This window comes from Sardina pilchardus, chromosome 16, assembly GCF_963854185.1.
Source record: "Sardina pilchardus chromosome 16, fSarPil1.1, whole genome shotgun sequence".
NCBI classification, from domain to species: Eukaryota; Metazoa; Chordata; class Actinopteri; order Clupeiformes; family Clupeidae; genus Sardina; species Sardina pilchardus.
This window is the reverse complement of record NC_085009.1, coordinates 13,972,321-13,996,217: the sequence shown is the minus strand read 5'-3', so window position 1 is coordinate 13,996,217 and position 23,897 is coordinate 13,972,321. Positions and strand designations below refer to the sequence as shown.

The window sequence follows — 23,897 nt, the reverse complement described above, 5'->3', positions numbered from 1 at the left end:
GAGCAGGAGGGGGAAAAGGGACCATTGTTCTGTTTTTTTGTTTTTATTGAGTTAAAATGGTTGTATTGTATTGTAAATGTCACACAAAACGAAGTGACAGAGGAAGGAATTGCACATTTGAGAGGTATTCACGTAGCTGTTCCATGCAATCTGACCCATGCCTTTTTTTTGTTATGAGATGACCGACTTAAAACTTAATTTTAATTTCTTTGAAGTTTATTGTCAATGTGTGTTTTGACTAAAATAGTGATGTCAAAGACATATGCTGTTAGCGGAATGCTGACAAAAAAGCACTAATTTGATAACTTTAGTTTACATTATCAAAAAATACGAATGATGATCCTGAACCTAATTCAGTCTACAAATACTGCATTGCAGTGCTGCAACTTTACAATGCTTCCTCTTCAGCATATCTCTGTTTCTTTGAAGAATGGCCTAAATGAGTTATTGTTTTGTTTGTCTCATTAACTCTTTTTGTTAATGCTGGAAAACTTTACATGCTATAGGTTTCTGTGACATGGACCAAAACACAACTGGTAGATAGTAAAAAAAAAATGACATTGCAAACATTATACATGGAGCAGACCCACCTTTTCAAAATAGGTTATGGCCTTATTGGACTGCGAATATGTTTGACTTAATACCTCACTTTGCCCTATTCCAAAATTGTCTCCCAATGTGCTTTCTCAGAGATTTCCATTGTGAGGGCAGTTTTGATAATACAATTCTCCAGTTGTGTTACCCAAAGCACAGATGGTCCCATGAGAAATGCATCATCCTCAAAATGTTGCACAGGACAGTGGTCATCATACCGTGGTTCTTCTACGTACCATACAGTCAGAAGAAAACTCAGGTGATTGTAGAGGTACTCGTTCACTGAGTACTCTCTATATACACAATTTCAACTCTCTAGATAAAATCATGAATAAGTGAAAAAAAGAGTGAAATTTGTTATCTAGATAGCATCGACTGTAACACAGGTATGTTATGGGGTCAATCCTCTCAAGTCATACCAAAGTCTCAGATGCTTTCAAGCCTATTGTCATTTATTTTTTTAACAAAACGCCCTTTTTTATTACTATAAAAAATGGGTTTTTGTTAAGAACTGAACGGTTTGATAAAACGTGCCTGAAACCAATTTTCTTTCTTTAAACTGACTGAAACAGGTGGTGTTAACTCCTGTAGAGAAGCCATTAAGCTTATTCATAGACATGGTCATTACTATACATTTTAGGGTGTAAAAAATCCATTCTCAAGGGTCCAACATAATGACCAAGGTCTGAATGAGCGTTATCTATTGACTGTCCCAGACATGGGTTTTGTGGAAAAAAATAACTTGGATCAGCACATGGGGAGGCCCTTAGTGGCAAGGCCTGGTGTGCCTGAGAAAGGTTAGTGTTTTTCATGGTGCCCATTCCCTTGATGGGGCTGCAGCTGTCAGGTTCTAGTCCTTCTCCTACCACTCAAACATGAACACAGAATATGAGACATAGCTGGTTTTATGTCTCGGCTTTTGTAGATTAATGCATTAAGTAGTCAAATTGTCAGGAGTTAAAACAGTAATTATGTCCACATATGTTCAGACATTCTCTCTGTTAAGGACTTTGAGTAGAACTCACAGCCAAATGCCAATCAAGGGGATGAATACAGTTGCAATGCCATTCAAAGGCATTTTGGTTATTTCAAAATATTGTTTCATTTATTTTTAGATATTTTTATAACCCCATCTGGCCGCTTATTCTCAAGTGGTGATTTGAAGACTGAGTAAAATGTTGTTTTTTATTTATTAATTTTACAGAAATGGTTGTGAAACATAAAAAACTATTTTAAATACACGAATTTTAAAAAAAACTTTCAATCCATGAATGTTGTATGAGATGTGTTCTTTTCTTCACTTTGATGCAATATGCTTTGTGGGTTCGGGATTTGAAGGGGTAAAAATCACACATGTGGTTAGGTTTACATCAAGCAAAATGAACTGTAATTAGTACCTAAATAGGCTCCAACATGCAGGCAGTTCCATCTGTGTGAGTGTGTGTGTGTGCGTGTGTGTGCATGTGTATGTGTGTGTGTGTGTGTGTGAGTGTGTGTGTGTGTGTGAGTGTGTGCCTGTGTGTGTGTGTGTGTGTGTGAGTGTGTGTGTGTGTGTGTGTGTGTGTGTGCGCGAGTGCTTGCGTGCGTGCGTGCATGTGTGCCTGTGTGTGCGTGCGTGCGTGCGTGCGTGCATGCTTGTGTGTGCGTGTGCCTTCCTCAGCAAATGCTGGGGAAGGTACATGTTAGAGATCTTAGAGGGAAAATATTCCAAATGAAGGGATAAGTATTTACTTACTTAGGATAAGTATTTACTTACAAATATACGCATAAATAAAAGAATCATACATTCAACATGAGACCTGATGTAAACCTAGCCACATAGCATTCATGAAACACATTTTGTCTAAAAGCTGTAGGACCTTAGAACCATGGCTGTTTAAAACGTAGATTTAGTGATAATTTCTTTCTTCATTGTTTGTATTGCTTGCATAGTCACGTTGTTATAGTGATGCAATTGTAAAAATCTTAACAAACCTTTGTCTTCAGGCTGACGTTAAACCTCCATACATTTATCTATAAATGTGTGCAAAAATAGACATTGTAAAAAAGCACCAACGTATTAGGCAGACACTGATTTATATGTGTGAAAATTAGTCTAGTATGTGTAAAGATTAGTTTTAGTAGTGTTAGCACAGATCAACAAACTTCAATTTTGCTAATGTGTGTGAACAAAGAGATATTTTTGAACTAGTAAACAGGCTAACAAGACAGCATGAAAATATGCATAAATTGATTTTTAGAGCTTCAGCAGAGTGGACTTTGACAATTTAGGCTTCTTCCTGTGTGAATTGTTTCTTTATTATTCTCTTTTCGTTTCATTTTGTGCTATTTTCCAATGTCCTTATTTTCGCTTTAGCTGATACAAACAGGTGCATGCTTGGGATGTTAGACTATTACTTTAAACCAGGAACTGGCTTTATGCAAGTGGAAGAGAGCTTTCCATGCGTAGAAAGGGAACATTTATTTGAGGTTGCTATGCTTTCCTAAGAAAAACTCAAAATGCAACAAAACATGACGGCATTTTATGTTTTTGGAACTATGGAAATTGTCTTGAAACTTAGCACTTATGTATGTTAAATTTGCTGTGAATGCAACTTCCACATATGTTTAATATGTATACAGAATATATAATGCACAACCTCATTGTATGGTTAACACAGACTCAGAGGCAATCACACATAGTTGCTTTCTGACTGACACACACACACACACACACACAGATACACATGCACACACACAGACACACATACTCATATTACAGCAGAGCAAATCGGTAAGGTCAAAACTCTATGGCACTATAAGAACAAATTGTTAGAGCCGGTTGGGTTGTAGGGTGGATGATTGCTATAGTCAAAGGTCATAAATGCAGATGTGTCGATATTAGCCATCATTGAGGCTTGATATTAATAACAGTAATTTGGAAAGATACTTATGTAAGCCATTGCAAACTGCGAGACGTACCATTTTAAGGACAATTATACTTAAATAACAAAACAAAAAAACAATTGGATACACATGAATCAGAATCTAAACTATTAATTCAAAAACGTACGTAAACCTACACATTTATTTTGATAGTTTTCAGATAGTCACTTCTCAATTTCTATGATGATTATGACATTTTTTGGGGAGTATTTTTTCCCCTTTTCCCCTCGGGGGAACACCTCTGTTAATGGTCTCATTCACTAACATTTGGCAAGGCATTATGATTGTCATGAGACTTATCCACGGTACTATCTTTTTAGAGTCAAAATGTTACAGTCCAACTTTTTTAAATCAATGTATGAAATGCTCACAGCTGTGTTAGTAAATGAGACCGTACATTTGTAGTACTGACATAAGATATAAAGCGACATCTGAAAAGCAGCTCTCCTACAGACACCATTGAAACTGACATATTATGGACAGATATTGTTATTGATAGAGGCCTCAAGATTGAACAAAATGTCATTTAAATGGAGAGAAACATATAAGGACATCTAATGCCTCTGGCTATACATTGATTGCTATGTTCAGCGCTCAAACATGAAAACATAATGCACATAAGTTATCAGTATACTGTAGTTGAAAGTATCCAGCTATCAGCTATATTTTACACTGTTTCGTGTGCCATAATTGAATTTAAAGCAAGTAAATATCTGAATTGGATCTCGACAGTCTGCCACTGTTTTCTCTGACAATTCTGTATAAACAGATAGTTGTTAGCTGGATAGTTGACTGTTTATTGTTGATATTGGCACTAAATCACTTTTCCATTAAAAAAACAAACACACCAAAAAACAAAACAAAAAAGTATGATACATCCACCTCTTACAACCCAGATCTTTAGCAAAGAGGGAGGTTTGTAACTGCAAATATATTTTTCACTATTCATCTGCCTTCACTGGTTGTACTCTGAGGCAAAAGCATGGTTTCTGTATTCATTTTGTATGTTGTGATAAAAGAATGGCTTGGAAGTGTTTGCTAAAAACCCTTGTGGCAGATAAAGAGTTTTCCTGGTAGTTTTAAATGTGTATAGCTAACTAGATCCTTCCATGTATAAATAACTGAATAGAGGTTCTTAAAATGGTGGGAAAAAACACTTAACAAACTAACAAGCTAGTTTCGTAGTAATACAAAAACTTTGTGTGTGTAACCAAATTGTGTATTGTGCTGCGCCACCCAATAATAAATGAGATCAACCCCATTCCATCCCCCCACCCCCAAAAGACAAGAAACTATCTCGAAGAACAAAGGAGGCTGTTTTTTTTATTTTGGAGGTTATAATTCCTTTGGCCATGATAGGGAGTCTTCTGTTTTATTTCCTAGGTGTGATTATGAATCTTTTTTTCACATCTGCGCTGGTGTGTCCACAATATGGTCAATGGACTGCATTGATATTGCACTCTTCTACTCCTCGGAGCACTCAAAAGGACTAGCTAGCTAGCTCGCTATAGGCTATCCTCTGCTAAGCTCAACATACCTTACACCAAACACAACACAAGCAGCTCCATGATGCTGCAAATGCTGTGTGCAAGTCAGTCCAAACCTCAGTGTGAGGAAGGGTATGGTGGTTGAAGAGATCACATGGCAAAACGAGGTAAATGTGCTTCCTGCACTCCGTGATCAATGCATTCTAAATAGATTTCCTGCAAACAGCAGCAGCACGGCATTCCACTTGGATGCCAGTCCCACGTAAGGGCTTTTAATGGATCCCTTCTAATCCATAGAACAGAGATACTAAAAGCCTGTTGTCACAGCAGCACATGGGTTTAAATGTGGGCTGCACAGGAAACCAAATAGCTTTGATGGTTAGCATCAGGCCTGTATTGTGTGGTGTACACCGCACTGGCAGAAGCTGCTACGCTGATGGGAATTTGGGGCCGGAAAGGCCCATCCGACAGCTGCCAATTACAGGAAGTGCTTTTAATCTCACGGACAGCACTGGGGAATTCTTTCGTTAGGTAGGAGGTAAAGGGGTGCACAAAGTACGTACGGCAGGTGGGTGAGGGAGCTTTATTTAGGGATTCATTCACAGTTGACAAGCAGATCCGGTGTCAGAGAGACAGTCACACGCCTCACGTATGGCACCGTCCTTGATTGAGGCTTTCGCTAAAGCAAAATTGGAATTTAAGAAGTCTCTGTGATGTGGGATGGGTAAAGCTTTGGAGCTATTCTCAGTGAATACGGGCCTTCTATGTGTTTTGATTGGGATTAAGGAGGCAACAGTTGTTCATATCCTGGCAAGCAGTCACACTCATTAAGACTGAATATACTAATTGGTCCCTAAAAGACACAGTGAGACGAGACATTGTTCTCAGAAACAGACACTGGACGCATTTAGAGACACACACAGCAGAGGTCTTATGCTGGGGAATGAATGACCGGGCTACCCAGAATTCGTTACGAATATGAGAGACTTCAGAAGTGTCCCCCACAGCTGTGCAGCACTGTGCTGTCTCTGCTTCATTTCAATGGGGTTTTTTCTCAATCTTTTGTGTGGGCTTTTTGCCTAAAGTCTGTTTTGGAAAGAAGAAGAGAGGGTGAGGGTGACTTCACGGTTCAAAAGTAAAGTAGACACATGATGCCAGTCGTGGTCGCACCATTCAGGGCTACCGTTACAAGTCACTCCTAGAATCATTTTACAACCCAGAGTCAAGTTACTGCCTCTTGGATTTCACTGTTGTTGGTATTTTTTTTAACTTTTTTTTGTCTCTCTAAAAATCCTTGAGATGGAACTAAACTTGTGCTCAGCCTTTGCTCAGTTTTTTTCTTTTTTTACACCAATATTTAATGGCCCTTCAGGAGTGTGCTAGAACCCCAACGGAATTTTTCTGTCAATGAATGAAACAGGAGTCTGTTCTCCTTAGCGTACCTAGTGCATCTGCCCTTGCACATAATCAACTGATGCCATTCACTATTCAAGGTTGTGTAATGGCAATGGACTAGACAATGTCCTAGTGGAATTTTCCCAACCTCCTCCCCTCTGACTTGAGAGCAGGGGGGGGGATGGGTGACCAAGTGATGGGTAGAGCGGTAATTGGGAGGTCGAGACCGCAGGGGGAGGGGCGTGGGATGGATTTAGGGAAGAGGGCGCACGGCTAAAGCTGGCATAGAATCGCCAGCTGGCTCGGTACTAGCCCCAGGCTTTCATGCCAAGCACATGCCAATGCATCGGACAGAAAGAGCAGTGAAATGATGGTGGCGGGAGGGGGGGGGGGGGGACGTAGGGGGTGGGGTGTTACATAACTCTCAACCTTTCCCGGGGTTTTTTTTCCCACTTCAGAGAATGAACATAGGTCTTGCATGCACATGCACATGCACATGAACACACGCACACAACACACACACACACACACACACACACACACACACACACACACACACACAAAGACACACACACACGCACACACACAGACCAAGTCACCCAAGATAGCATCACCACAGATTTGTGATTCATGTTGTGTGCCACGGCATCCATAGCGCAAGTGCATCAGCATATAAAAAATCTTTTAAGAGGTCACGAACGAGAGCGCATTTGCTGCATCACCGTGTTCTAAATGCGATTAGAATTTAATGAATCTCCTAGTGCACAAGGATTCTCACTTTAGGGTGTTTGATCTGGGTGCGGTGAAGAGGGTGAGGTGTTCTTGCAATAATTTATGTCACAATTCAACGCTATGGTTTACTGTGTATCTCCATTGTTCTACAAGATGGAAACAACAAAAAGAGGTTTATGAGGTGATGATGGTGGTGAATTTGATTTAAAAATAAAAAAAAATGTATTGTGAAGTCTTACAATACAATGGTCAAAAGTATCACAACAGTCTTACAAAAACACGTTGTTAAAATGTGGCATACCAAAGGGAGTCACGCGATCCAGCCATGGACAAGCACAATCAAGATGCAGAGTTTAATTGGGCTGTATACAGGAGAGAGGCACACACACAAAGCCCAGAATATGTGTCTCTGGCTTGATACAAAATTATCAAGAGTTTAAGTATGCAACAGCAAAGGATAAATAATCATACAGTAACTGTGTCAGGAGACATCTAGGCTACCCTAATCAATGACGCCAGTGGCATTTGACGCAAAACAAACAACAATAAGTGATATCAATCCTGGCGCCTTACATTATCCATGGTTGGGACAGATATCATACAGGGTCATGAAGTAGGAGCATACTTTAGGTGTCAAAGTGACCTAATGAGAAATGCGGAACATTAAACATCTATTCCACTTTGCCCTTTTTCAGCCTTTATGGCTGGAATATTCATCAACTAATGGCACTGGGAAATGTGCTCTTAAACAACAACATTAGACAAGGGAGATTTAAGATGACTTGGAGTAGAAGAAAATAAATGTTCAGTGTGTGTGTAGGTTTGTGTGTGTGTGGGTGTATACACGTGTGTGTGTGTGTGTGTGTGTGTGTATGTGCGTGCATGCATGTGCACATATATAAACACAAGCTGACATGTCCAGTGAGTCAGTACATTTCTGTTCCTCTTTAAGGAAGACATGAATTGAAGGGGAAGGATGAGTTTAGTCATGAACAGAAGGGGCATCATTAACAGTACACGTCTTCAAAAAACCCTTCAAGCAAACAAAACCAGAGAAAATGTTTATATATATATATATGGATATTGGTGAAAATACAGCAACTGACAACAGAAAAGAAATACAAAGAAATTGTATATCCACAATGAGTCAGTATATCTGTGTGTGTGGGGGTGGGAGAGAGAGAGAGAGAGAGAGAGAGAGCGAGAGAGAGAGAATGTGTGCATTCATCTTTAAGGATTTGAAGGGGGGAGGATGAGTTAGATCATCAACTGAAAGGACACGCACAGAGGCAGGGGGCAGGAAGGACAAACTGGGGGGGGGGGGGGGTTAAAGGGGGGAGGGGGTGGGTAATAAAGGGGGAGGGGGGGCAAGGGGTGAAAGGCTTATGACTAGGCAGTAGGTATAAGCCCATGTCATTAGCCAGAGCAAAAGTGAGAAGGTTTTTCAAATGTCCTTGATATTCTGCCCTGGAACCCTCGACAAGGATGTGTGGTATGTGAAAGTGGCAGGGGGCATACAAAAGACATCAGGCACAGGACTTCCCTTGTGAATGGGTCCATATAGTGATTTGCCGTTGGTTGCTGTCAACTTGTGGAAGCTATTTACTGATCTATACTTACAACCACACTGGCAGGCCTTGTGGAAACCCACAACCGCTGGGCTAAGTGGAGCAGTTTATAACAATTCTAAAATGGCTTTCCAGAAGAATTAAAGGGAAAGATTTTAAACTGGGCTGAGACCTAATATTACTCTCTTCCTGTGAAGTTAGATTTTTTTTTTACGTAACCGGATTCGAGTGTGTCACAAATACCAAGAGCCAAAGCAGCCTACATTTAGGAGTCAAACGAGGACAGTATATGAGCACATAGTTGTGCATGTGCACAAGTCCTTTTTTTAAATGACTCGGGGTTTGGCTGTCGGACATCTGCAGGTGTTGCCCTGTCAGTTAGAGATCAAGCACGGTGGGACAATCCTGACAGCCGCAAGCTTCTCTGAAGCAGTGAACATATCTATAAATATCCAATGTTTATTCAACCTGCTCTGACACATCTTGAGATTCAAAATGTCTCAGTGCTGCCCTCTGCTGTGCAAACGATGAACCTCATCCTGTTTTAAAAGCCATAGCCTTCGCTTTTGACTCAGCAAGTCACTTTCTTTATGTAAATGGATAAATGAGCTTTATGCTCAAAGTATCTTTAAGGTTTTTTTGTTTTAAAAATAGACTTATATAACCCATAAGCATGTGCAAGAGAAAGAGAGAGAGAAAGTGTGCGTATGTTTGTGTATGTGTGTATGTGTGTGTATGTGTGTCTGAGAGAGCGAGAGAGTGCATGAGTGTCTGTTTGTGTGGTTAACACGTACAAAGAAAGAGAGGAGGTGGTAGAATGGAAAAAAAGTAGTCTACTTAGCACATCTGTCAGTATGGTTCACTTCCTTTCGGCAGAGACAGCGATCAGAGTAGAACAGGCCTCAAGCACTGAAACTAAGGCAAAGTGAAAGAAAGCTGAATTGATGGAGTAGGCCACCTAAATTCAACACGTCCATTAAAGAAGAACAGGTGGACAGGAAAACAGACCAGTAGACGAGAGGAAGACAAACCAATCAAAATGGCTCACAGATGGACACCCAGACACTCGCTCTTCTGTGTCCTGGTGTTTCTCGTCTTCCCACACACAGGTATGATATGCTCTTGACTCCAGTCCTTAGACAGCAAAACCCGGCTCAAACCTCAGAATGTGGACAGTAGTGAGGAATTGACGGCATGTCATAGAACGGCACGGAGAAGAGTTTGACATGTTTGCTATTGTTTTGATTTTGCAATAACTAATGACATAATCCTAAATAAACACACATCAGGAGAATGGCCTGTTTGCATAAAGATCTGATATTTATACAACTGTATAACAAACGGACAATACTAGGTCATATGGGATATTTTATCACTGTTCTAAATCATGGTCCCTAACCATTCATCAATCAATAAATCAAATAAGAGGGGTCTTTACTGTAGAACATGTTCTTGTAGTAGTACAATCATTCCGGAGTGCGTCGAGGTGCAAAAATGCAAGCTACACAATTTATTTTTTCGATGTGCAGTCTTAACCCTTTGACAACAAACTTTAGATGCACAAAAATAACTTATATTGGTTTCTAAAGTTTAATATCATTTAAATGTTATTTTAGTATTTCACTTAATAGTTCTGATGTAAACAGTTCAACACTCCTTGAGCACATTGGGAAATGTGCCTGTAGTTGATTCTGGCCCCACAATTCTGCAATGTAAGCACTACTCCCTAGTGGACCTTTATAAATCAAAAATATGAACTGTGCTAACTGTCATTATCTTTGATGATGACATCTGTTGCACAATCTATGGTAGCTGGCCAATATTTATGGGATTTATATGTTACATAACGCCATATTTTTACAGAGAATTAATGGAATATGTTGATGAGTCACTCTGCCAGTGTTCCAAAACGGTTATGCGCCTCTCAAGCAAGCACAGGCCTAGAAAAACGAGATGCCGTTTCCTCTTCAATTGAGCTGATTGTAGCGTAAATAACATACTCGCAACCGAATACAAATAAACACTGTCAACGAGCTTCGCACAGAGGCATGCCGGAAAAACAGAATGAGATTTGTATTAGTTAAGGAATGGTATGTGTGAAGTGGCCACCAGACTGCAGATCTTCTGTTCATATTATAGTATAAGAGAAACGGCAGCATAATAATGTGCATCATATATACTAATGAAATATGGTCCGTAATCTAGGGGTGATGTCAATAGCAGCCGTGGCCTACTGGTTAAGGCTTCGAGCTTGTAACCGGAGGGTTGCTGGTTTGATCCCAACCAGTCCATGGCTGAAGTGCCCTTGAGCAAGGCACCTAACCCCTCACTGCTCCCCGAGCGCTGCTGTTGGGCAGGCAGCTCACTGCTCTGGGTTAGTGTGTGCTTCACCCCACTGTGTATTCACTGCATGCCGTGGGTGTTTAATTCACGAATTGGGATAAATGCAAAGCCCGAATTTACCTCACGGGATCAAAAAAGTATATATACTTATACTCAGTAGGACACCTGTCCAGGAAATATGGAATCTTTAATAATGCTCCCTGCACACTTCCTGGATCTTGAGGAGTACTAGTCCTGCAGGGTGAGCTTAGGAGGTCCCAGTGTTTTTCTTTTTCCTGCTGACATTACTACTTGCTGTTGCTGTTGCTGTTGCTCCTCTCTTGTTTCATGACAGTTTACTGTCATAAATATGTGCACAGGACAGAATTAGTGGCAGCAGTGTAGAACTGGATCAGCAGATCAACAGCAAATAGGCAGGGAGGGATCGCCGCATTTTCTCTTTTCACTGACACAAAGCAGGGTGCAATCAAACATGAATAGGTTGCATAATGAGTGGATGTGGCAGTGAAATCATTCTTCATCAGGCAATCACACTGATTTGATCACCTTCACACGTTCCTGCAGAGCTCATTTATATGTGCGGTGAAGTACATTGTGAACAGAGGGGCTTATACCAGACAAAGGTGTGGTAAAAAAAAAATACAGTATTAATCCACACAAAAGACACAAAAAGTGACGCACAAGCAAGCCGACTGTATGGCAGAGTACAAAGCTTTACTCACAACGCCAGGGACAGGTTGCAAACACGCAAGCATCCTAGGCGAACATGAGAGCAACGAGTCTGTCACAAAGTCCTACCATTATTTATAGAGTAAGGAAAGAGCTGTCGTGACAAAGAAAGCTACTTAAAGAAAACTGTTATTCCCTAAGGAGGTTGACCTCAGAGGTCATGGAATAGAGAAATCCAAAATAACCCCTTCCTTGTAATGACCATCCTTGTAATGTCTACATTTTCTTTAAAGTGTAGCCAGTTGAGTTGAACAACAACCACCCGAATAGACACTTGTAACAGCTTGAGTGTTGTCTAGTTACTGGAAATCTCCCCGCAGAGGTTCTTGCAAGACATGCAAAAACATAACCTGACATAAAATATGCCCGCTACGCGTGGGCTTTTTAAATCAGTCCATATAGGACATGTCCTCAATTTAATAAAGACATTTTAACAAAGGAGTGCCTTGGTCTGAGAAAAAACGTTTTTCTCTTTTTTTGACTTCTGGATACTGACCGCATCCGAAGGAAATTGAAAACACTTGGATAAAGAGCACGCCACAAATCAACATACCGACATAAAATAATTTAGAGGTTATATTTGAAAATGTCGCTGCTTTGAAGGAGGTTAATTATACACACATATGACTGTTCTTGGACTTACTTCAGCATGTGTGGACACACATTAGAATTGCTTGTGTCACCAAATTAACAAAATCATTTCGCCAAGTTGTTAAATTAGCTTTTCGCATGTGTTGTTGGCAGTCACATTGCCATTGCCCCAAATAGGCCCAGTATCTAAAGATAGGCCTATTTACAGAATTGCAGCTCAATGACTCTTCAGATATGGGACAAAACATGGCAAATTAAAAATGATGACTTACACACATGCTATGACAAATTAAAGCGCATGTGTGTAAGGGATAATGGAAAAAACAGTGTTCAGGTATCAGAAAGATAACGCACGTTCAAGATGGTAATGCGGCCATGATGCAAAGCAAGGTAAATTATGACTGGAGTGAACAAATTGGACTTTATTTTCACAAAACATTTAGACATTATCTGCAGCCATTTTATTTCATGAGTCATTTTCAAAACCACTATAAAATGACATCGAAATCACTGTGCCAAACTGTGATACTGCAAATCTGTGCTGTTTGGCAACCATTTTTGAACTGAAGAATTATTTCTTGGCGGAAGAACAATTATTTGTCTTCCATTCTTACTTCATTTTTGTTGTTGTGTTTATTTTATGAAACCTTGCTGGGAAGTAAACATTTTTAAACTTACAATTCCCAAGAGGTCATGATTTACAATGATTTTAAAGCAGGCAAGTTGATGCTAAACATGTTGAATTTCATGACTTATGGCTGATTGAACCCTTCTCTGTGTACACATTGTTTTACTGCAAATGCACTTTAGGTGTCACAAATTTGACATAAAATGACCATATTAAATTCAGCAGGATAACTTAAGTACTTTACCGTATTAATCATTTATTAAATATGTGCTAATTGATATTAGCTACTTAATTGTGGATATATTTGAGTCAATTTGTGTAGAATGGCCTTTAAGGCAAAGTCAGTGATTCTAGTACTCTAGTTCTAGTTCTCTTGTAAAATTCACAGTCCTTATAGTATGAAAATGGTATAGTATGATGCAACCATGGCTCTGTAAATAGGGTGCAGATAGAATATTGTGTTAGAAAGAAAGGGTCACATTTTATCTGACTTTAATTTTGTTGTATTTAGTTTCATTTAGTTGCATTAGTCCTTGGGTGGGTAGGCCATCATTTGATCAACAGCAGAAAAACAACCACAAAGCCTTTTGCACAAACTTGGCTCAGAGCGTGGCAAGGTCGACAACATTTTTTGCCCCTCCGTGCAAAATGTAGTGACAATGCAAGCTGGTCAAACCAGCACACACATTCAATACATTTTTAGCTTCCCATTTGACCTTTTTAAACAAAATAGGGTTGTCTCTGGTTTATTTCTTTGAAATGTGTTATTTTAGATAGAACACTTGATCTAAGTCTGTAAAAAAGTAATGACCAAAGGCCATTAGTCTATCTCAATGGGCCAGACACACCCAAAGATAGGCCTACTTATGTAGTTCCCTTGTTCCACTGATCTGTCATAAGTAGATAACAGAACCATTCATTACAATGCAGGCGTAATAAAAGTTAAGAACTACATGCACTCACATGACGTCAACCATCGATGGTACAGAATAACGTGTGTGGTATATATGCAACAAAACTACTGAAAAAATGTCAAAAACAGGGATTCCACTGGAATAAAATGAAAGTGTAGAGGCTCCGAGCACGGCAAGGTTGAAACGGGGGTGGGAGTTGGGGTAACAGGAGGTATTTAGATGCATGACTATTATTGAAAATATTGGCCAATTTTTACCCAATAAAATGTAATTACTTTTAAACCTAATCTGTCAAATAAAATTCTAGTTTGAAAATAATAATGATTTTAATGGCAGTCATTTTACGTACGCCTACTACCAGTGATGGACAGAACTCATAACACAGCAACATCAAAACTAAAAGTCAATAAAGTAACATTCATAATGGTATAAGTCACGGAAAATATTGAAATCAATACAGTCATTTCCTATTAGCCGCATTCTGTAGCCTATAAGCCGTGGGTTTTATGTTTTATGCAAAGAAACAAAACCATATCAATGCCATATTAACAGCCTCAGTAACCATATAGCTGAAGAAATTTTGCTAAATCAATGTATAAGCCGAGGCTAATAGTTGGGAAATTATGGTACAAAGGGTGTGGTCTATGCATCGTATCAAGGCTGATCCCTTTTAGTTTTGTTCAACTCAGCCTGGTCAACAAACACAGATTTGGTCCATATAATTATGTTCATACATTAAATCTGAAAAAAATCATTTAAAAAATCTGTCGATGTCTGATCAAAATATTTGTCTTCCTTTACAAACTATGTGAAAGCCAACCAAAAGAGTGTCAGGAAGTTGTATTCTAAGTGTGACATGCTTGTAAGTAGGTCAGGGCAATGCTTGTGGTCAACACATCAACAACAGCTGACAGGATTGTGTTCTCTGTGCTAAACCACAGAATATGACCTTTACATGTCAAAGAATATCACTTATTATCAACTGATTGATGCCAAGGGTGTTTTCATCATTCCAGTTGTTAATGAGAGTTAATAAGTCATCATTGACTCTCACTAACAGTTAGAGATCCAATCAGTACATGTGCACAAACCGTGTATAAATAAATGCATGTGCATAAACCATTTTTCTAATCCACTTTTTCGACAGGATTATCAAACAAGGGGATATGCATTACTCTTACAAAAGAGGAAGCATCCGTTATCCTGAGCTGTGTCCTATCTAAGAATATTACCGCAGTGGTTCAGACAAGCTGGGAGAAGGGCCTCACCCCAGGCAGAACAAATATTGGGACTTTTCACCCAGAACATGGCCCCCATGTCCCTGAACAGTACATAGACCAGGTGGAGCTCCTAAATGACAAGTCCAACCCCCACGAGACCTCCTTGAGGCTGAAGAACGGAGCGATGAACGACACCAATATCTTCTGCTGTGTGTTCAACACCTTCCCCACGGGGACACTGGACAGCTGCATAGACATCAGCCAAATCAACGACACCCAAGGTACAAAATCGCTCGCTCTTCCCACCTGGTGGTGGCTCTTTTAGTTCATGGGATGGTATTAATTCATTTAAATTGAGGTTTTATTTATTGTTAGCGTCAATAGAGCTTTTCTGGAGGTTTTCTATGCAGAGCCCAGAGCCTGAAATGCCTAAAGCAAAGCACTAAAGCAACAGTGGCAAAGAAAACGCCCCATTAGCAGTGAGAATAGAAAAAAAGAATAGAATATATACTTTTTTGATCCCGTGAGGGAAATTCAGTTCTCTGCATTTAACCCAATTTAACCGAATTAGTGAACACACAGCACACAGTGAACACACAGTGAGGTGAATCACACAACCCAGAGCAGTGAGCTGCCTGCCCAACCAGAGGCGCTCGGTGAGGAAGCTTTAGGAGACTCAAGCCCGTATAAGGGCCAACCCCACTGGCCTGGGACCAGCTATGTGGAGAGTAGAGAGTGGTTAGACTATCAAAGCACTGTGACACTACCGACCCATTGGGGTGTATTTGTTTGTCCAGACATGCTCAACAAACCTGCTATTCCTGGAAGCCTCGCTCAACTCTGGCCCAGTTTTCACTGGTCAACTGTCTCTCATCAGACTGGCATATTTGTTTTCTTGTATCCTGTTGATTGAAGAATAACTTGTTAAAACAATAATATAATTGTGTGGTAGGAGCAGGCTTCACTCAGTTTCTTATGTCTTTTCTAAAGTGCTGGGCCAAACTTATACGTAACATCAAAGAAGAAAAAAAGGCCGCACTTTGCACACAAACATGTTTATAACACGTTTGTATGCAAAGTGCGGCCCTTTTTCTTCTTTGAAAACAATAATCTAAAAATACATCAGCAATCACCGAGGAACAATTTGAGAGTCTTATCTATTTTGAGAAAGCATCCTGTGTGGAAAAAAAGTATTTGAGCTTAGTGGTGCCATACAACGGATGCGGATCAGGACTGCCGTGGGAAAGCAGTGACATGGCCACTTTCAAACCTACACCTTTTTCCCCCAACCTTGGTTATTTAACAGCGTAGCCAAACTAGAGCTAAAAGGGGAAAGGGAAACTGAAAACAAATGGGGAAATTAATCTGACAACTCATCACAGGAGTTTTCCATTTTCAATTTCATTCACTGCCTTACACTATGTCTTAAGAGTAAGATGCATTTTTTAAGATGCAATTTTTTCAAATCAATACTTGATAGTCATTTGCTAGTACCCAAGTTGGTTGTATAACATGTTACATCTTTAATTGTCTGGAACACAGACATGTTATGGGCAGAGCTGTGTCTGGAACACAGACATGTTATGGACAGAGCTGTGTCTGGAACACAGACCTGCTATGGACAGAGCTGTGTCTGGAACACAGACCTGCTATGGACAGAGCTGTGTCTGGAACACAGACATGTTATGGACAATGATAGCTGTAGCTGTAGAATACACTCTTTTTTTAAAAAAAAAAGGGTTCTTGAGGTGCTATATAGAACCATGCAGGCTTTAAAGAACTCTTAGGCCCTACGGCTTAGGGGTTCCTTTGATGGGCCCTTCAAGATGGTTTAAAGAACCATTAAAGGGTGCCATGCCATATATGAAGTATGGTTCTTGGTTCTATATAGCAACTTTTTTTTCTAAGAGTGTAGTGTCTGTGTGCAGCTGTGTTGTTCTGACCTGGAACATGATGACCCTTTTCTTCAGTTCTCAACCAATTGGGCTCCTCTTTAGTGCTTTCATCTCATCTCTCTCTCTCTCTCTCTCTCTCTCCCCCCTCTCTCTCTCTCTCCATAGCGCTGACACAAGAGAAATCTACAGGGGATGACCAAAGGCTTGTGAGGCACGGGGCATTACTGGTTGGAGGCAGCTTTCTCACTCTTCTCATTTTGAGCATGCTCATATTCTTTTGCTGGAGAAAGAACAGAAGGTAGTACTTCATACATACTGTACACACACAGATACACACACGCACATGCACACGCACACGCACACGCACACGCACACGCACACGCACACGCACACGCACACACACACACACGCGCGCGCACACACACACACACACACACACACACACACACACACAAACACACACACATGCATACACACACATACACACACACACACACACACACACACACACACACACACACACACACACACACACACACACACACACACACACAGATGTAATACATATGTATACACAGTGAAAAGCGTTGGGTTGTGTGCAGAAGATGATCAAAGAATGTACTTTTTTTCCCTTCCAGGGCAAACTCGTTTCAGATACAGAGTGCAGAGCCTCGGTCAGAATCCGAGGTAAGAGACCGATGAGGTGCACCTCAAACACTGAGAGAACACGTCTACATTGTATAAAAATATCCTTATCGCGTTTTTTGGTCTGCTGGTTACCTTGGCAGCTGGAAACCACGGCGAGGCTCAAGCTCCTCGTTTCCTGTTTTGTTTCTTTTGTAACGGCAACATGTGGTTAAGTCTAGATTGTCAAGCCCTTTAGATGACGCCTAAATTAAGATGACACCTCAAAAAGTAATCTCATAATTTTCCATTAAGCAAGACATGCGAGTTTGAGTGTGATACCGATCTAAAGCCTACGAGGGAACATTGATTCCGCACCGAAGACACTTTCACAACCTTCACTCACTTGTCATCAGAAAGAATTGCACACTACTAGAAGAGTCAAGTCAAGTCACTCTTATATATAGAGCGCATTTTTGTTTAACAATATAGACCTAGTTTATCCCATTTTGGGTGGCATTGAAATAATACTTCTGTTTTACTGAGTGAATTATATCTTCACACCATTCCTGCAGGCACACACTGAGACTCTTCCTCAGCCAAACCCCCCTCAAGGATTTGATCCATCCAAACTGTACGCCAAAATTAAACAGGATCTGTACTATGGCCGGCTGTGGAAGTCCTACCAGGGGAGACCACAAACCTAGAGCCCAAGACGCCTCCCAACAACCAAGGACGATTTGAAGAACATTCTCCTCCACAGACAAAGGAGGAACCTATAAAGAAACATGACAAAATACACTTCTGTGTGAATGTGGAAACAGACTACAAAGATTTCAATGACTTAGTTGCTTACACACACTTAGAATGCACATGCAAAACAATAATGCACAATGTAAATACATCAATGCAAAATGTAAATGAGACATAGGTCTGTTTACTTTATATTTTTAGATAATTATGCTATGAGCACAAATGAACATCACACATTTGCTTTTACTGTATCCACTTATTGTTGAATAATGAAGACAAAATGAAGATTGCTTTGTATATGACTAAATTGTGTTATCTTTCAACTTTGATAGTGGCAATGACCAGCTACTGATGTGACACATACTTCCACTTGTATATGTAGTTTAGGTGCTATTTAGGCCTATTTCTATTTAATCAAATGTGTCCAGAGGACTCAGTCCAGATATTTTTACATTATGCCACTCTGTTGCTTCTGGATTTCACTTTTACAATATATCACCTATGGCCCGCTACAACTGCATTATGTAGACTAAAGTTTATAAGTGGGCCTCAATAAAAACACTTTTTTTTTCTTACACGGTGTAGTGTACCACATTGTTGGAGGGGGGGGGGGGGGGGGTGCATTTCGTGTTCCTCATCATTTGCCCTCAGTTACATGTACCCTCCGTCAAAAGCATTTTAACTTCTCCACGGGCGAGTTTACGATTTATACGCAAGGTGGCGATACAGTACTGTAGTCCATAACAATGGAGCTACAGCAATGTATGTGGATATGCTTTGAACGCTCAGCATTCCAAAGAAACCGGCGAATGTGCTAAGCTATCAAGTGATGAAACTAAAAAAAAGTGCATAGAGGTTTATTCCAAGTCATCGAGGACTGGAGTGTTCGGCCTACATATGTGGAGGGGTTTTCTGTTATCGTGTGCGTAAATCAATAAGCCCTATAGGTAACGATAATGTCTTCTTTCAATCATTCACACGAGAAACATAGTAGGCCTAACCTGCATTTCGAAAGCCAACCCAAATCCAAGGTTAGTTATGCCAATGCAACTCCCCGTGATCCCCTTGCTGTCGGAACTTCGTCCGGAGCAGCTCAGTCATAAGTTTTCTACCACGTCATGAGGTAGGAACTTACTGTACTGTACCAGTGGACGGACATTCGCGACCATTTGAAATTTGTTTTAGTGGTAAGGAAACTGAAGAACGAAAAACCTTCACCCTTTCAAACCAAATCTTAAAATCTTAATTGGCTAATGATTGCGCTCGACTTTCACTCTCTTTTGCCAAACTTTCTTTCTTATTGTTTGAATGGGCTACATTTTCCAATCACTTCTGTTTTTCCTATTCTTGCAACCAAGTTTCTCTTCTCTAAATGTTTCGGCTAAATGCTCCCCGATTTGTTAACATTTTCCACCACTGCAAAAGCAATTTTCTCAAGTCTCTTCACAGAGAAAACATGAAGCCGGGTTGTGTGGGTGAAAATGACGGTCTGACGTTTTGGCTGGCAAAGCCCGAAGATTATGACGATGTCATGTCCATATCAAAGGACATATACTTGGGGAATGACTACCTACCCCATCGATATCATGAGTGGATGGTGGAACCGGACCGAGTGGTCATACTGGCCAGGAGAGCAGGCAAGCTGGTGAGAGAGGTTGCTCTATGCAACATTACTATGCCTAGGTGATGTGAGGCTGTAGGCTACATTATTGGAAGTATGCTCTTAGAAGTATGAAAGCCTCAAGGAACATTTTAGGGCTCCTCACTATTACTGGCACTTTGTAGGAAACTTCTCAGAGAGGTTCCTCTGAGAAAGTAACGTTCTTCAAGGAACTCCTGAAAGGGGTTCAGGTTTCAATTGCATTATTATTATTTAACTGTATCAGTCATAGTCGTTGTATGTGTAATCTTTTTACAATATCAATAGTAGTAACCATGTGCATAATGTTATGTTGATATGTGATTTGTATTGTTTCTAAACATTTAATTTTTTGTTTTGTTTTGGTTCTGTTTATTCTTTTATGTAAAGCACTTTCTAACTAAGTTTAGATTATATATATTTTATTATTATCATTTTTATTATCATTACACCTACTGTATAACACGTGTATACCCTCATGAACAGGTGGCTCTAGAGTCTGGGATAGTGGTGGATAATGGGCAGACGGTGGTGGTGGAGGGCTTACGTGTCTGTCCCAGTGAGAGAGGTCATGGATTGGCTGGGATCATCCAGGCATTTTGTGATAACTATATGAGGAATCTCTACCCCAGCATCAAGTTGAAGCGTATGACCCGAGGAGACGACCCAGGGCCGGAGAAACTGTCCAAGTTTCGACTGCTGGCCAGGAGGGTGAGTATACCGTCATCATGTACTGTACAGTATGTGTTTCATCTGAGCAAGAAGATGCTAATGTTCAGTGAGGGTGTGTAAAGAATGTGAGTAGTTAAGAGTTGAAAAACTATATAGAGGCGGTGCTAAGATGAGCGGAAATATCCATCACAGACAGTTTGTAATGTTGTTTTGTTTCTAACAGGTATTATTTTCTTATCCTCACTTTTGTAAGTGTTATGCTTTGTGTGAAAAGGTGTTATTTTCATTTCCGTACTTTTGCGGTGCACTGATTTTCACCTCTGTCAGAGGTGTCTCTCCCGTGTGTGAAAGGAGAGGAGAACTTCTCCTTCCGGAGAATGATCACCTGACTGCTACTTTCATTAACATTCATACATGGAACAAAGTGTTCAGTTGTTCATTTACCTAAACATTGGACAGAATGTTCAACTTTTAATTGACTCCATTGGGGCCCCATAGTGCTGTAACTACCTGATGGTTAATAAGTCTCTCTGTGTCTCTTGCTGATGTCCATTGTTTTCATTGATGAAACCTACAAAAGTACAAACAGAGAGGGTTAGTGGAGGATCTTTGGTACAAACAAAATAGTTTTATGCAAACAATATCACACACAAAGGACACATACTCTGTAAAACCACACACAAATCTAGTTGCAAACAACAATGAATACCAGACTATGAATGCAACAGTGCACAATGCAAATAAGATCCATAACAGAATTTCAAATTATTCAGCCAAATTAAAGTTCATTTAGTTCAATACAAAGATACTGTAATATACAGTATAGACCACCATTATCTAAACTTTATGATTGTCACTGACAGTGTTCTTTTAATTATATGTGTACCATTGTAATGTTTATATTTAACAGGCAAACATGCTATTTTTACCATATAGCTATACCTATGTGCCTATGGCATGAATGAATGGAAACTAATTTTATTAGAGACATAATGAAAAGAATAAGAGCTGATCAGACATTCACTGTATATAACGTTTGCATACATTACAGCAGGAAAGCCTTTATTTTAATTAACTTTCTATTTGGGAAAACTAGAAAGCCAACAAAGGCCATTATATACAGTACCATCACTTATTCACATTGTGACAAACACTACAAAGACTCGTAATTATGTTGTCCCCCTCCCCTCTCTTCTCCTTCTTTATATTCCTACTGTGTGTACTCGTTCACACTTTTCCCCCCTCACTCCTGACACTTTCCTACCCTCCATTCAGTGAAATTTGCTCTCACATCACATTCTCCATCCTTTCCTCCCTCCATCCCTCTATCCTCGGCCTCCATGTTCTTCTCCCAGTATTATTACCTTGTTCTTTGTGCCTGACTGATATTCTGTCATCTCTCTCCACCCCCCACCCCACCACACACACACACACACACACATACACACACACACATACACACACACACACACACACACACACACACACACACACACACACACACACACACACACACACACACACACACACACACACACACACACACACACAATTCCTATTCCCCATGTGTTCCCCCCAGAGTGTTCTGTCTTTATCCGGAGAGACGGAGAGTTTTGATGGCTTCATCTCTGCGCTGAAGGCGAAGCCGACGTCAGGTGAAGGAGCGGGCGCCGCACACCTGGCCCTGGAGACGGAGCAGCAGCTCCGCGCCGTCCTGCTGGACCCCGACGTGGCCTCCAGGCTACAGCTGCCCGGCGGCGCCGTCATCCAGGACTGGCAGCCGCTGCAGCCAATGGAGAGCAACCTGGCGGTGCTGAGGAGGCGGAACCTGACGTGGTTCGTGGGCGGCGGGCCGCCCGAGAAGCCGGCGTTCGCGAGCTTCTACACGCCGCCGTACCCCGTGCCGTACAAAGGGGGGGCGCAGCGGCTCAACGTCGACATGTACGGAACGGACGAGGGCCTGGCGCGCGGGGCGCTGCTGGCCAACCTGGAGAAGGTCAGGGCGGAGCTGAGGGGCACGGTGCAGATGCACGTGTACATGCACGGCTCGGTGTACGAGAGCCTCAGGACGTTCTGCCAGAGCGACACAGGGGTGCAGGAGAGCAGGGCCAAGTGGGAGCAGCTGTTTCTGGAAAAGGATCTGTGATGAGAGAGAGGGGGGTGGAGGTAGAAATAGACGAGAATTTTGTGGGGGTGTGTGTCTGTGTGTGTGTGTGTGTACATGCATGTGCGCATGTGCGTGTGTGTACGTGCAAGTCACTGAGTGAGTGTGTGTGTGTGTGTGTGTGTGTGTGTGTGTGTGTATGTGCGTGCATGTGACTGAGCGTGTGTGCATGTGTGTGCGTGTGTGTGTGTGTGTGTGTGTGTGTGTGTGTGTGTGTGTGTGCATGTCTGTGCATGTGTGTGTGTGTGTCTGTGTGTGCCTGTGTGTGTCTGTGTGTATTTGGATTTGCATGTGCATATGCCTTCAAGTGTGATGAAAGGGGAGATCAAAAAAGAGCGTATGACTGTTGATGAAAAGAAAGTAAATACAATCCTAGAATAAACACTAAACCATAAACCATTTTTCCAAATTAGTGGGGTGGAAGGATTTGCAAACAACTGATGTCGATGTGATAGTCTGGAATGAGGACAAAATAATGTTAACATACTATAGTGGCCTTTACTAATTAGGTTTCTGGTGAACCTAATATATGATAAAAATCAGATCATATGCATTATTCTTTATCAGCCAAAGAGTTGTATATTCATTTTTACATTGAATGACAGATCCACAAAGCCAGTCTGTTGAAGATTTTAACGTCACAGTTGGCGGAAATGTCTTTAAATGAGGACCTGGAGTGTATGTGATGTTAAAATGTAATTGGTACCTCATGCATAGCAATGACTCGAGAGCAGAAGGACCATCACTATAGGGCAGAGCTGCTGTGTACTCCTAAATCAAAATGATTGCAATCGAAATAAAGATTCGACGCGTATCCAATGCCGTCTTGTGTTGTGTGTGTGTGTTGTGATTGTTCAGGTAGGAGCAAAGATGGGATAGGTTATGGAAGGTTAATGTCGTGAAATAGAGACGGCGAGACCGCTACCTGTTTTCCGAAGCGCTGTGCTTTAATTGGCTTTCTGAATGGAAACATTGCAGAGGGGCTACCGCCTGAATGGAAAAGGGACGACGAGATCAGTCACTG

At 40.9% G+C, this 23,897-nt stretch overlaps 2 protein-coding genes across 4 annotated transcripts; both read left to right on the top strand.

Moving 5' to 3' along the window:
- Positions 1-9,580: 9,580 nt before the first annotated feature.
- Positions 9,581-18,952, top strand: si:ch211-196f2.6 (immunoglobulin domain-containing protein). Its single transcript, XM_062516432.1, has 5 exons — positions 9,581-9,810; positions 15,054-15,407; positions 17,187-17,319; positions 17,660-17,708; positions 18,221-18,952. Exons 1-5 carry the CDS (start codon positions 9,741-9,743, stop codon positions 18,350-18,352), a joined length of 738 nt encoding a protein of 245 aa, XP_062372416.1. The 5' UTR covers positions 9,581-9,740; the 3' UTR covers positions 18,353-18,952.
- A 321-nt stretch (positions 18,953-19,273) lies between these two features.
- nat16l (N-acetyltransferase 16, like) lies at positions 19,274-23,686 on the top strand. Of its 3 annotated transcripts, none has more exons than XM_062516889.1 (4): positions 19,274-19,585; positions 19,837-20,043; positions 20,524-20,748; positions 22,289-23,686. In XM_062516889.1, the coding sequence occupies exons 2-4, from the start codon at positions 19,855-19,857 to the stop codon at positions 22,853-22,855; spliced, it is 981 nt and encodes a 326-aa protein (XP_062372873.1). In that variant the 5' UTR covers positions 19,274-19,585; positions 19,837-19,854; the 3' UTR covers positions 22,856-23,686. The 3 variants fall into 3 exon arrangements, with proteins under 3 accessions (XP_062372873.1, XP_062372874.1, XP_062372872.1); XM_062516890.1 differs by having other exon boundaries at positions 19,275-19,585; positions 19,848-20,043; XM_062516888.1 differs by lacking the exon at positions 19,274-19,585 and having other exon boundaries at positions 19,597-20,043.
- The last annotated feature ends 211 nt before the right edge of the window (positions 23,687-23,897 follow it).

Bases quoted from the DNA above. Each gene is read 5' to 3' on its own strand.
- nat16l (XM_062516888.1), top strand. From the start codon at position 19,771: ATGTTTCGGCTAAATGCTCCCCGATTTGTTAACATTTTCCACCACTGC. The intron at 20,044-20,523 runs GTGAGAGAGGTT...CCTCATGAACAG, and splicing joins CCAGGAGAGCAGGCAAGCTG to GTGGCTCTAGAGTCTGGGAT. The intron at 20,749-22,288 runs GTGAGTATACCG...TGTTCCCCCCAG, and splicing joins TTCGACTGCTGGCCAGGAGG to AGTGTTCTGTCTTTATCCGG.
- si:ch211-196f2.6 (XM_062516432.1), top strand. From the start codon at position 9,741: ATGGCTCACAGATGGACACCCAGACACTCGCTCTTCTGTGTCCTGGTG. The intron at 9,811-15,053 runs GTATGATATGCT...CTTTTTCGACAG, and splicing joins TCTCGTCTTCCCACACACAG to GATTATCAAACAAGGGGATA. The intron at 17,709-18,220 runs GTAAGAGACCGA...CCATTCCTGCAG, and splicing joins AGCCTCGGTCAGAATCCGAG to GCACACACTGAGACTCTTCC.